The 12714-nt window shown below is 43.6% G+C and overlaps 2 protein-coding genes across 3 annotated transcripts in view; both read left to right on the top strand.

Annotated features, from left to right (window-relative positions):
* The window catches only part of znf608 (zinc finger protein 608), a 36934-nt gene extending 34471 nt beyond the window's left edge, over positions 1-2463 (top strand). Inside the window, exons 7-9 of the mRNA XM_061261029.1 lie at positions 238-385; positions 827-886; positions 1554-2463. Of these exons, the coding sequence (XP_061117013.1) occupies positions 238-385; positions 827-886; positions 1554-1573 (228 nt within the window). The 3' untranslated portion in view covers positions 1574-2463. The remainder of the gene's footprint in view (positions 1-237; positions 386-826; positions 887-1553) is intronic.
* A 956-nt stretch (positions 2464-3419) lies between these two features.
* The window catches only part of cep120 (centrosomal protein 120), a 29586-nt gene continuing 20291 nt past the window's right edge, over positions 3420-12714 (top strand). Inside the window, exons 1-9 of one of the 2 annotated variants that reach the window (XM_061261032.1) lie at positions 3420-3668; positions 4327-4483; positions 4778-4892; positions 5578-5713; positions 6505-6650; positions 9073-9270; positions 9876-10100; positions 10828-11062; positions 11342-11519. In XM_061261032.1, the coding sequence (XP_061117016.1) occupies positions 3620-3668; positions 4327-4483; positions 4778-4892; positions 5578-5713; positions 6505-6650; positions 9073-9270; positions 9876-10100; positions 10828-11062; positions 11342-11519 (1439 nt within the window). In that variant the 5' untranslated portion in view covers positions 3420-3619. Of the gene's footprint in view, positions 3669-4326; positions 4484-4777; positions 4893-5577; positions 5783-6504; positions 6651-9072; positions 9271-9875; positions 10101-10827; positions 11063-11341; positions 11520-12714 lie in introns of both variants that reach the window. The other variant, XM_061261030.1, reaches the window with a different exon arrangement.

Genomic DNA, 12714 nt, shown 5'->3' with positions numbered 1-12714 from the left:
GGTTCTAGTGAGTACCTTAAAATGATCAGCACACTTATGAATAAAGAAAACTCCTGTGACAAGCTTGAAATACCAGCTACCAGCCACATAGCTTGAGTTGGTCAAACCATGTTGAGTATAGAGCTGGCCTAACTGGTCAACCAGCTACCAGCTGTTTCAAAACCTAGCTTGAGCTGCTTTTTTCAGCGGGGGTGGCATTAGATTCAAAGTGTAAATCAGATCTTGTGCTGTCTGCAGCCTGGGGAGAGGGGATCCCCAGAACGAGAGAGAGAGACCGAGCGGGACCGGGAGCAAGCACCCTTCGCCCGACATCTCCACACTCATCATCACACTCACCTGGGGGTGGGGTACCCTCTCATACCTGGCCAGTATGACCCCTACCAAGGTAAAAAGAATACTGATAATTACACAAATAGAAATACAAAAGCAGTTGATGTTATGTGCAGTCTAAAACCATCCAATAAGGGAGATTAGAAATGTTCTTGACAAAAAACTAAATCAGGAAAGATATTCATGTCTGTATGTTGCTGTGGTGTTGGGTCTGTGTGTGGCATTCAACTGTATGTATAACGTGAGCCAACATGTTGTCAGGTAAGTGAACAGAAAAGCAGTTGCTGTTATATGCAGTCTGAAACTGTCCAATGAGAGAGATTATAAATTTTCTTGGTAAAAGAAAATAATAAACAGGAAAAATATTAATGTCTGTGTATGTTTCCATGGTGTTGGGTCTGTGTGTGAATACAGGTGTATATAGAACGTGTGCCAACATGTTGTCAGGGAAGCGCGAGTGTGTTGTTCTGAGTTCTGAGTTGTTCTCACATTCCAGGTTTGAGTTCTACAGCCCTGGTCCCCAATCAGCAGGTGCCAACACAGACGTCTGCAGCTGGTATGTACCTTACGTAGGCTTGATGAACACTGCAGACTTTCTTTAAAGACCCACGTGCATCAGCGTGCTCCCCCTGGTTTTAGCATCGACAACGCCCACAAAATGTTCGCAAAGAGCAGTGACGTAGGTCCCTAACCCTGCCCTTGGAGCCCAATTCCCCCTTCCCCTCCACCTACTGTGGTATGCACTCAGTGCTAAAATTCATAAATGTCATCTGATAATTATGCAAAAACTATCAGCTCAGAAAAATAGCAGTGACATCCTAAAATATGCATACTTCTACCAGATTATTTTACTTGGATCCGTATGGAACTCAAATCGAAAGCTCCAGGATGATATGAAAAGCTCAAAAACATGAAAAATGTGTGTGGGCCTTTAATAGAGTAAAATTCTCATTTCACCAAAGACCTATTGCTTTCTTAGCAAGCCCTCAGTACAGTGAAAATACAATCTCCCAGTTCAGCTGACTCTGCAAAGATGCCATCTATGAATATTAAGCATTAATATATGTGCATAACATTCGCTTAAAAGAAGGCATTATATTACTGCACTGGCACAAAAAATTACAAAAGAAATGCCCGGGTTTGTGTCCCAGAGGACAGAGGGCCATGTGTTGTGGGGGGATCGGGCTGATAAGTTTGCTCGTCTATGGTCTTTGTTTCTACAGGGAATGATGGGAAGATTTGAACCTCCAGCATGTGACGGGTTCACATGGCGACGGGCAGATCCACAGACATCAATTCCATGGTGTTATTCATCGCCTCCATGGGAGGCAGTTTTCATTTCTTATTAATGAAGATTTTATAAGAGTTCTAAAGCTGTTGTTATGCGATAATCGGTGGAACATATTTACTGCTAACTGTTTATTTTGTAACGGTGAAAAAGGACTCAGAGACATCTCACCGGTGGCTCACAGCTGCTGGTCAGAGAAGAAAAAGTGTACGCCTAGCAAAAAGCATCAGCCACAAGAAGAAAAAAAGCGCAGTATTACTTTATATGTATGGACTTGTGTCATTGTGTATTTGTGTTACTGAATGTATTGAATATTGCAGTTACCCCAGGTTGTTTGGAGGGGGACTGCAGTAGAAGTAACACTATGTACAAGTAACTATGAAGTGGCTCCTTCTGTATTACTGAGATTGCATCTGTATACACTTGACTGTATTCGCCCTTCTATTGTATCGTATTCTGTGAGAGTAAATATACACTGAGTTTCTTTTTTTTTCAAAATCCAGTGCCATAGAACTGTGGTGTATATTCTGTATATAGTTACTTGGCAGAGTATAACACGCTTGTGTAAATTCTTTTCTTATTTTATGGCATAGTCTGGCAATTTACCCCAGTTCACCCGCATAGCATCTGTGATTGTCCTACTTGAATAGTGCTGCAATCTTTAAATGTTTACAAGTATTGACATGTAGGGAGAACCCTCAATGCTGTTGCCTGGTTATTTATTTAATGCTGTAATCAAGTTTATTTTAAGTTAATGTCAGATGTACATTGAAATTGCAGTTGTTTTTTTATACCTGCCTTAAAAATGTTTGGCAATCAGAATTAAAGAAAAAGATGTTTATATACCCGGTCTGTCCATTGTGTTTATTTCCCTGTGTTAAATGATTTCTACTGAAAAAAGTGCACTAAAGTACCCAGCGTTTGTATTCAGATTTAAGTTGAGTGCTCACTTAGATGTTATGTTCCCGTAATCTTCATTTTATAAGGACATTACATTACAGAATGCACATGATTATATTCTTAAGCTGCAGACATCTTGCTATAGTACTGTATATTGAGAAAAGGTCTAATTTAAATAATTTTAATTTGGCCTGGAATCCATTTAAATTGTTCTCTCCAACTCAGTTTGGGGATAGCTTCTTCATTTAATTAGCTGATCTGTAGCACAGATATAGTCTTTGAATACGAAACAACCAGGAAGCAAATACTGTAAATACACACATTTTTGGCACTGGACTTATGATGTAATGATGTTACACATGGTGTTTTTTGTATTGTTCTTATTGTAGTCGTTATTATTATTATTATTATTATTATTATTATTATTATTATTATTATTATTATTAAAGTGCTGTACATTCTGGCTTTAAGGTCTTGAAAACAGCTGGGTTGCTTCGGGTCATTTACAGCTGGAACAAATTAGAGGGTTTAAAAGTGAAAACAAAGGAGGATAACATGGAAGGCAAAACCAAAATATACAGAACTGAATAAATGCGTCGTTATCCAATTAATAAATGCATACATACATATGAATAGTCGGAGATAAATCAGAAATGTATAATTTGATGCCTTTACAGCTTATTATTGATTCATTTCGGAAAGGGTTGTCCTTCGCAAGCTGAAACGAGGGAGGTTTTTACAACCATGTAACAATGATTTCCAGGCCTTTCTTGCTCTTAGACTTCCTACACAGCAGAGGGCGCATAGCAAACATAATGTTTTTCTATTGGCTACATTACTCTTGTTTGTTCTACTGAAAATTCACCTGCGTGTATTTTTTCACAACAGTAACTAGGCGGAAGTCAACATTTTTAAATGGGAGGCGGCAAATATCTGTATCAAAGCGGGTTCGATAACGGAAATTGGATGACTAGAAGCAGTCTTGCATTTTTGATGTTGAAGAAAAGCAAGATAGGCGTTTCATCGTAATTTGATGGGACGCGAGAGCACGTTCGGCAAACGCAAAGGAACTAGCTAACTCGCTTGCATTAAGCAACTGTCATGGCCTCTAAATCGGATCAACTCTTGATTGTAGTCTCCATTCTAGAAGGTAAGTTTACATGAACTTTCTCATAGCTAGTTGCTAGCTAGCTATTGTAGGTACTTCGTCTCGGGGACTTTGTGTGTATGGTAACAAGCAGATATGCCACGCAGATGACTTAACTAGCTAGTTCTATGATATAAATGTTTCTGGCCAGGTAACTTGGATCTCTTAGATTAGCTACGTTGCAGTCTGTGTTACAGGTTGCTAGCTAACATTTTTTGGAGCTAGCAAATGTTAGCTAACTAGATGTGTTACGTTACTAAACTAGCTAACGTCAGTAAGATAACGTCAGTAATTTATCCTTGGAAGACATTTAGTTTAGCAAGAGCCCGCTAATAAATTGCGAGCCAAATTAGCTACTTAGACAACGTTAGCTGATTGTATTTTTCTAGCCAGCTGATCTACAACTGGTTAGCTAGCTAATTGTTTGTTGTGAAATGCTGAAACCTGATTGGAGCTTTACTTGCATGCTTCATTAACCCTAAGCGTGTTGACAGCTCCTCTGATATAAGGTAACATTAACCCTAAGCTTGTTGACACTAATATTGTTGTGTTTAATAGTGATCATTTAGTACTAATAGCTATAAGTTCTAAGCTAAATTAGCCATGAAAGCCAACTTCACTCGAGAGCCCCAGATTGTGATGTTCTCATTCCTCTCTTTAGGTCGACAGTTCCCCAAGAGCTCACGGCACAAGCTGGTAATGGAGGCCAAGTTCGATGGGGAACAGCTCGCCACAGACCCGGTGGACCACAAGGATAAACCTCAATTCTGCACTGAGTTAGCCTGGGAACTTGACCGCAAGACCCTGCACCAACACAGGTAACTCACACTTCCAGACTAAGGTTACTGCTTTAATATGTGTGAAACGGGTCGCTTAGCAAGATACTTCACCTTTTATCAAATTCCTGTCTTGCTGTCCACGTCCTGGTACTGTCATGTTCAACCAACTAATACTTAAGCGTGAAGTTCAATTAGTATGGTCTCCATACATGCTTTACCATTCAGTTTGTTATTGTAAATTGTGAATGGTCATAATGCTTGTTTCTATGTTTTTGCGATGTCAAGATTTACGCTTAATATAGCAATAACTACAAGCGGTATTTTTTTTTCCAGACTCCAGCGTACTCCCATAAAACTACAGTGCTATGCAGTAGATACAGTCACCTCTACAAGGGAGTCTCTGGGATATATCGTCCTGGACCTTAGATCAGTCCAAGAAGTCAAACAGGTACGTACACACCTGTTGCCATGGTGTCGAAGCATGAATCTACTTCAGTTTGTATATGGTACCATTTCTGCACATGCAGTACAGGACATGAGATGTACTGGTTATTCATCTGTTTACAAATTATGTGAGACTTGTGAGGTGTGTCTTTACTGTTATGGCCAATGAGTAATTTGATTCTGGAGTATTGTCATGGAGTACTCACTGTATTTTTAGTGGAGGGCTGGGAAATGGGTCACATGGGTAAGTTGTCACACTGTTCATTTCTGAAGAACAAATGGCACTGCCTCAAATTGAATAGCCATTCAGTGTGACTTTGTGTTCTGTGGTCAACTTCCTCTTTACATGTGGTCGATATCACACTAATCTGAGGTGCGGATATCAAAAGTGGTCCTTTGGTTATATTTGGTTTAGAATTTTAAAATGGAGAAAAAAAAATCCACAATGATGTGGTTGTGTTCTTATTTGTTGTGACAACTTACTCAAGTGCAGACCCTCAACTTAACTGTCTATAAATCTGTACTGAGCTCAGATGCCATTAATGTAAAGATATGAAGATGTAATAATACAAAATATGTGCCTGAAATGTCATTCTTTCATTTAGCATGACATTTATTCCATTGTGATGTATTGCTAGAAACGTACGGGTGAAAAGTGACAATATGCCCCGCTCTCCCCAACTCAACAGGCTCCGAAATGGTACCCTTTGCTCAGTAGCAAGTACACCAAGCTGAAGCCGGCCATTTTACTGGGTGCGGCCCTGGAGCACGATGCCAAACAAACCCCAGAGCGGTTCAAGGCCAAAGAGGCTCCCCCGAGGCAAGGTGGGCCATCTCCCCGAGTCAGTGTTGTCCAGCGGTTTGGTAACTGGGCTTCTAATGCGATGGTTCCAGGTTTGAATCTTTTTTTTTTAAACCTCCTGCTATCTGGGGGCACTGGGCTGGTGTCTCCCCCAAACCCCCTGCCTTTTTTTTTTTTTTTTTTCTCCCCCCCTCTCTTCCCTTCTGTTACTCTGTAAAGCATCTTAGTGACAGTCCTCTGTGAAAAGCACCATACAAATAAAGTTGAATATTGGAAGGAAATTGTCCATTTTGAGTTGGAAGGTTATGTACAACGCACTTAACATAGGGTTTCCAAATGACGAAAACTTGCCTTTAAGTATTTGTTTTCAAATCCCAGGTGTGATTTTCTACCGTTGGATGAGCTATTTATGGAAGGTTATGTATTGGGCAGTCTCTGATATGCTCTTTGTAATGTGCATTATGAATATGTTCCCAGATCTATAAATACTTATCATTTCAATGTAGAATTTCCTCACAAAGTCTCCTCAGCAAGTTATTACAAGCGTTGTGTTTGCTAAAACTGTTTTATTGCAACTTTCGTTTGTTTGTCTCATCAGATTAATCTACAAGGTCCAATCTCTGTGGCCACTCCTAGAACAACTGTACTTCCTTCAAAGATCTTTTAGCACACTTGTCCCTGGTTGTGTGTTTGCACTTTGTTGTTCATCGCTCTGGATAAGAGTGTCTGTCAAATACCTGTATTTTAAATTTTTGTTGTTGGTAGTTCAATGCACAAACCTGCGGTGTGTGAATATGTCTGCGTTTTTTGGCAGGCTCCCCTGTCTTGGCCAGCCTGGTGTCTGGTCAGCTGGAGGCCATTTTGAAAGAGGAAGGATATCACCAGATAGGACCGGAGGACCGCTGCACGGACCTGTTTGTCCTTTCTGTTACTGTGGCCTTCGCCACCAGGCTGGAGCAGGTGGGTTTTCTGATGCAACTGCACCATGTGCATTAGTGTCCGGTGATGTACAGTGGGGCAAAAAAGTATTTAGTCAGCCGCCAATTGTGCAAGTTCTCCCACTTAAAAAGATGAGAGGGGCCTGTAATTTTCATCATAGGTACACTTCAACTATGAGAGACAGAATGGGGGGAAACAATCCAGGAAATCACATTGTAGGATTTTTAATGAATTAATTGGTAAATTCCTTGGTAAAATAAGTATTTGGTCACCTACAAACAAGCAAGATTTCTGGCTCTCACAGACCTGTAACTTCTTCTTGAAGAGGCTCCTCTGTCCTCCACTTGTTACCTGTATTAATGGCACCTGTTTGAACTCGTTATCAGTATAAAAGACACCTGTCCACAACCTCAAACAGTCACACTCCAAACTCCACTATGGCCAAGACCAAAGAGCTGTCAAAGGACACCAGAAACAAAATTGTAGACCTGCACCAGGCTGGGAAGCCTGAATCTGCAATAGGTAAGCAGCTTGGTGTGGAGAAATCAACTGTGGGAGCAATTATTAGAAAATGGAAGACATACAAGACCACTGATAATCTCCCTCGATCTGGGGCTCCACGCAAGATCTCACCCCGTGGGGTCAAAATGATCACAAGAACGGTGAGCAGAAATCCCAGAACCACACGGGGGGACCTAGTGAATGACCTGCAGAGAGCTGGGACCAAAGTAACAAAGGCTACCATCAGTAACACACTACGCCGCCAGGGACTCAAATCCTGCAGTGCCAGACGTGTCCCTCTGCTTAAGCCAGTACATGTCCAGGCCCGTCTGAAGTTTGCTAGAGAGCATTTGGATGATCCAGAAGAGGATTGGGAGAATGTCATATGGTCAGATGAAACCAAAATAGAACTTTTTGGTAAAAACTCAACTTGTCGTGTTTGGAGGAGAAAGAATGCTGAGTTGCATCCAAAGAACACCATACCTACTGTGAAGCAAGGGGATGGAAACATCATGCTTTGGGGCTGTTTTTCTGCAAAGGGACCAGGACGACTGATCCGTGTAAAGGAAAGAATGAATGGGGCCATGTATCGTGAGATTTTGAGTGAAAACCTCCTTCCATCAGCAAGGGCATTGAAGATGAAACGTGGCTGGGTCTTTCAGCATGACAATGATCCCAAACACACCGCCCGGGCAACGAAGGAGTGGCTTCATAAGAAGCATTTCAAGGTCCTGGAGTGGCCTAGCCAGCCTCCAGATCTCAACCCCATAGAAAATATTTGGAGGGAGTTGAAAGTCTGTGTTGCCCAGCGACAGCCCCAAAACATCACTGCTCTAGAGGAGATCTGCATGGAGGAATGGGCCAAAATACCAGCAACAGTGTGTGAAAACCTTGTGAAGACTTACAGAAAACGTTTGACCTCTGTCATTGCCAACAAACGGTATATAACAAAGTATTGAGATGAACTTTTGTTATTGACCAAATACTTATTTTCCACCATAATTTGCAAATAAATTCTTTAAAAATCAGACAATGTGATTTTCTGGATTTTTTTTTTCTCATTTTGTCTCTCATAGTTGAGGTATACCTATGATGAAAATGACAGGCCTCTCATCTTTTTAAGTGGGAGAACTTGCACAATTGGTGGCTGACTAAATACTTTTTTGCCCCACTGTATATATATGTATGGAAAATTAAACTACAACATGGTCCACTATATAAATACCCTCAAATTGAAGTTGACATTCACCAATGTGTTGGACTACACAGCAAAAAAGCTAAACAACCAAAATTGTGTCACTGTCGTAATTCTTAGACCACAGTATGTAGGTTTGTGTGTGTGTGGGCGTATATGTATATTTTCATATAATATTTTCAGGAATAGCGGCACGGATGGTGCAGTGGGTAGCACTGACGCCTCACAGCAAGGAGGTCCTGGATTCAAATCCCTGTCGGCCGGGGCCTCTCTGTGCAGAGTTTGCATGTTCTCCCCGTGTTTGCGTGGGTTTCCTCCGGGTACTCCGGTTTCCTCCCGCAGTCCAAAGACATGCAGGTTAGGCTGATTGGAGAGTCTAAATTGCCCGTAGGTATGAGTGTGTGAGAGAATGGTGTGTGTGCCCTGCCATGGACTGGCGACCTGTCCAGGGTGTATTCCTGCCTTTCGCCCAATGTATGCTGGGATAGGCTCCAGCCCCCTGCGACCCTGTTCAGGATAAGCGGGTTAGGATAATGAATTAATTAATTAATTAATTTTCAGGAATTAAAGTAATCATCTGATCTGAGATTTTAAGATTTTATATTGTATCTTGCTGTATATTATTTTATAAATGCTCCCACATTGTAAATGTAATGGAAATGAGAACATCACAGATGACCGTGGATACGGGCTTTGACAGTGTGTATGTAACCACTGAGGGTTTATCCGCCGTGTGTCCGAACGCAGCTCATCTCCAGCACGATGAAGCTCTCCCAGGAAGGGTCGGAGTTCTTCTTCTACTACACCCTCCTGGGCAACGACATCACCAGCGAGCCCTTCCACAACCTGATCAGCCCCAGCTTCGAGCCCGAGCGGGCGTCCGTGCGCATCCGCAGCAGCCTGGGCCTCCTGAGGGCCTTCCTCAGCCAGCAGCCCAGTCTGCAGGTCATATAACGACATATCATATCATATCCTTTCTTATTTAGCTGCCATTTAGCTTTTATCCAGAGTGACTTGGGTGATTTGACTAAGCGGGGGACATTTCCCTTGCTGTGTCGATTATTAAAGCAAGTTGAAGATTGAAAATTTTATGTCAAAACTCACAGTCCCCAAATACATCCACACAATCCGTATGAAGACAATGTGCATTTAAACCAGTAGTTTGGACTTCTGTGACGTTATGACATTGCATTGATAAGCTCATTTGCCCACCTTATAGCCAGAACAAATCCAAGTGCTGGGCACAGAAGGTGTTCAGTTAGTTGGGGCTAGCCAACCAATCAGAACAGAGGTTCACTGATATCAATGAGCCTTAAAGACACAGTCAGTAAAACAGCCTGTTCTTGGTAAATCTCATGAGATGAGCAGGAGAATGGACATGTAATACTAGATAGATCGTTTTTGGTTCTTAAAACCACACAAATGTCTTGTGGATATCAGGACATAAACTAAAACCCTGTAAAGCTGTACGATACGGGACCTTAAACATTTAATGGCCCGTGTGTGTGGAAGGGGCCCGGTTTGAATCCTCTCTGTGCGTTCTCTTTCAGATCCACCTCTGCTGTGGGAACCACTCCCTGGGAAGCTCGGAGATCTCCCTGGCGGGGCTGCTGAAGGACGGGGCGGAGCTGGAGACCCAGCCGGCCACCGTGGAGGGGGCCTTCGCCATGGTTCCCCCCAACAGGGCCAGGCTGAAGCTGCCCGCCGTGCCCCCGGACCTGCAGCCCACCCTGGGGGTGTCCGTCATGCTCCGCAAAGAGAGCGTCGACCCGCAGGTACCCAGCTCAGAAACAAAAAACACGGTTTAATTTCTATTCCAAGAATAATGAATAACCAGGGAAATAACATAAATAAGTCAAAGGGAAATAACAGTCCATTACATTAATGGCATTTGGCAAATGGTCTTTATCCAGAGCGATGTACAGTTGATTAGACTAAGCAGGAGACAATCCTCCCCTGGAGCAATGCAGGGTTAAGGGCCTTGCTCAAAGGCTCAACGGTTGTGCGGATCTTATTGTGGCTACACCGGGATTAGAACCACCGACCTTGTGTGTCCCAGTCATTTACCTTAACCACTATGCTACAGGCCGCCCATTACATCATTGTTCGTTATAGACGGTGTTCTATTGACGTAATTGTAATTGACATGCCTAGCAAATTAAGCGGCTATTGTCACAGCTATGCTCAGGGCAGTCAGTATCTAGCCAGCTCGCTAGTAAACTCCTTTAAAAGTGAATAACAAAAGCTAACTAATCCAAACTAGTCAAATCTACAATGTTCTCACATTTTGCTAAAACGGCTGGTTTAAATGCACATTTTCCTTATATTGATTGTGTGGATTTATTTTGGTTCTGTGCGTTTTGATACTTTGTGTTTTTATGACACCTTCAACTTTATAATCCAAGGGACATGTAATTTTCCACAATATGGGACCTTTAAAATCAGTAAAACAGTGGCAGACATGCTGGGATTGGCTGAACGTGTCTTCTTCTGTTGTTGTAGTTGGGGAGTCCTGGTCGGGCGGTGGATGGTCCTCCGTCTCCGGTGAAGAAGGGGAGCGTGTCTCCGCTCCCTCCCAGATCTCCCTCGGACCAGAGGCTTTATGTGCCCGTCACCCCACCCCGGTCCCCTGTCCCGGAGCACAGCTCCCCCGAACCTGCCCCAGCAAGCTTCCACACCGAGAGCGAGGCGGAGAGCCTACTGGAGGACTCTGGACAGACCCAGTCTATCCCAGCAGGTAGTGGGGCCACTGCAATGGAGCATTCTCCCTGTTCATCATTCAGTTCAGGTCCTGACTGTAGATGTAATGTACACCCTGAAGTGACCACAGACAAATACACATATACACACACACACACACACACACACAAACAGCCAACGCCAGCACCCACACACACACACACACACACACACACACACACACACACACACCCATCCTCAGTATCGCTGATGCAGACATCCCGTGTACCCAGAAAGCAATTTATTGAAGAGCTGCGTTTGGTCCTTGGTCTTGCAGGCCCCCCGGGCCCAAGCGGTGCTCGGGTTCTGAGCGAGCCGGAGGCCCCAGCCTCCTCCGTCAGCGTCTCGGCCCCCAAGATCGCCATCCCGTCCTCGGCTCACCACTTCTGCTTCTCCCTGGACCTCCGGAGCATCCGAGACATGGACGCCGGCTTCCCGGTCAACTGCACTCTGAGGTGTGGATCTGCTTCCGTTTCAGCGCTGCAGGGCCCCCTGCGTCACTTAAGCACAGAGTACGCTGCTGTAAGCACTGGGGTCAGACATTGCATTATATGTTACGTAGCTGACGCTTTTATCAAACGTGGCTTACAGTTGATTAGACTAAGCAGGAGACAGTCCTCCCTGGAGCAAAGTGGAGTTAAGGGCCTTGCTCAAGGGCCCAAGAGCTGTGCAGATCTTATCGTGGATACAGCGAGGATTGAACCATCAACGTTGTGGGTACCAGTCATGTGCCTTAGCCACTAGGCAGGAGGGGTGGTCTGCTTGGCTGGCAAACCCATTCTATCTGCCTTGCTGCTTCCATAGCTTTGTCTTAATTAAAGCCGTCCAGTTGAAGTACATTGATCCAGGCATGCATATTTAAACATTTCTGAGCATTAAACAGTTTCAATTGACTTGACACTGTAATTTTAAGTTTGTATGTCAGTCCTGATATTGGCACTGCTGCAATATCCTTGAGCAAGATGCAATAGCTGATGATGGAAGTATCCGGTGCCGATGCATATACGTGTATAAACGCTACTAAGTAGTGCGTTTAATTTTTGATTACGGGAAGAGGAAGTCTGGAAGGATACACAGGCACTAACCCCTGTAGCATTAACCCCTTATGGGCTGATGCAACCTGCACGCTACTTCTCCCTTAACAGACAGATTGTCTTCAACCTTCCCAAACACTCGCATGTCACCCCCCTGCTTACTTCCCTCCACTGGCTGCCTGTCATGGCTCGCATCAAATTCAAAACATAGGTGCTAGCCTTCCGAGCAGTTAAGGGGTCATCCCCAGCATACCTCCAAAAGATCATCAGACCCTACACACCTGCCAGACCTCTTTGTTCGGCCACCACAGGCTGCCCGGCACCTCCCCCTCTCCGAACTTCCACCTCCCACTCACGACTACTGTCTGTTCTGGCTCCACGGTGGTGGAACGAACTCCCTGTGGAGGTCAGAACAGCAGACTCTGCCATCTTCAAGCGCAGACTGAAGACACACCTCTTCCTGTCCCTCCCTACCTCCATGTACAACATTAACTGCTGTCTTTACCTTGTGTATTAGGATGATACCTTTACTAGTTTTGTTTGGCTAGGTAAGCAGTTTATTCTTACATTTGAGTGTTGCGGTTTTTGAATAAAAAATAAATAAATAAATCAGATC

This window comes from Conger conger, chromosome 11, assembly GCF_963514075.1.
Source record: "Conger conger chromosome 11, fConCon1.1, whole genome shotgun sequence".
Lineage (NCBI taxonomy): Eukaryota > Metazoa > Chordata > Actinopteri > Anguilliformes > Congridae > Conger > Conger conger.
The sequence above is the reverse complement of the archived record's forward strand: the minus strand, read 5'-3'. Positions and strand labels throughout refer to the sequence as shown.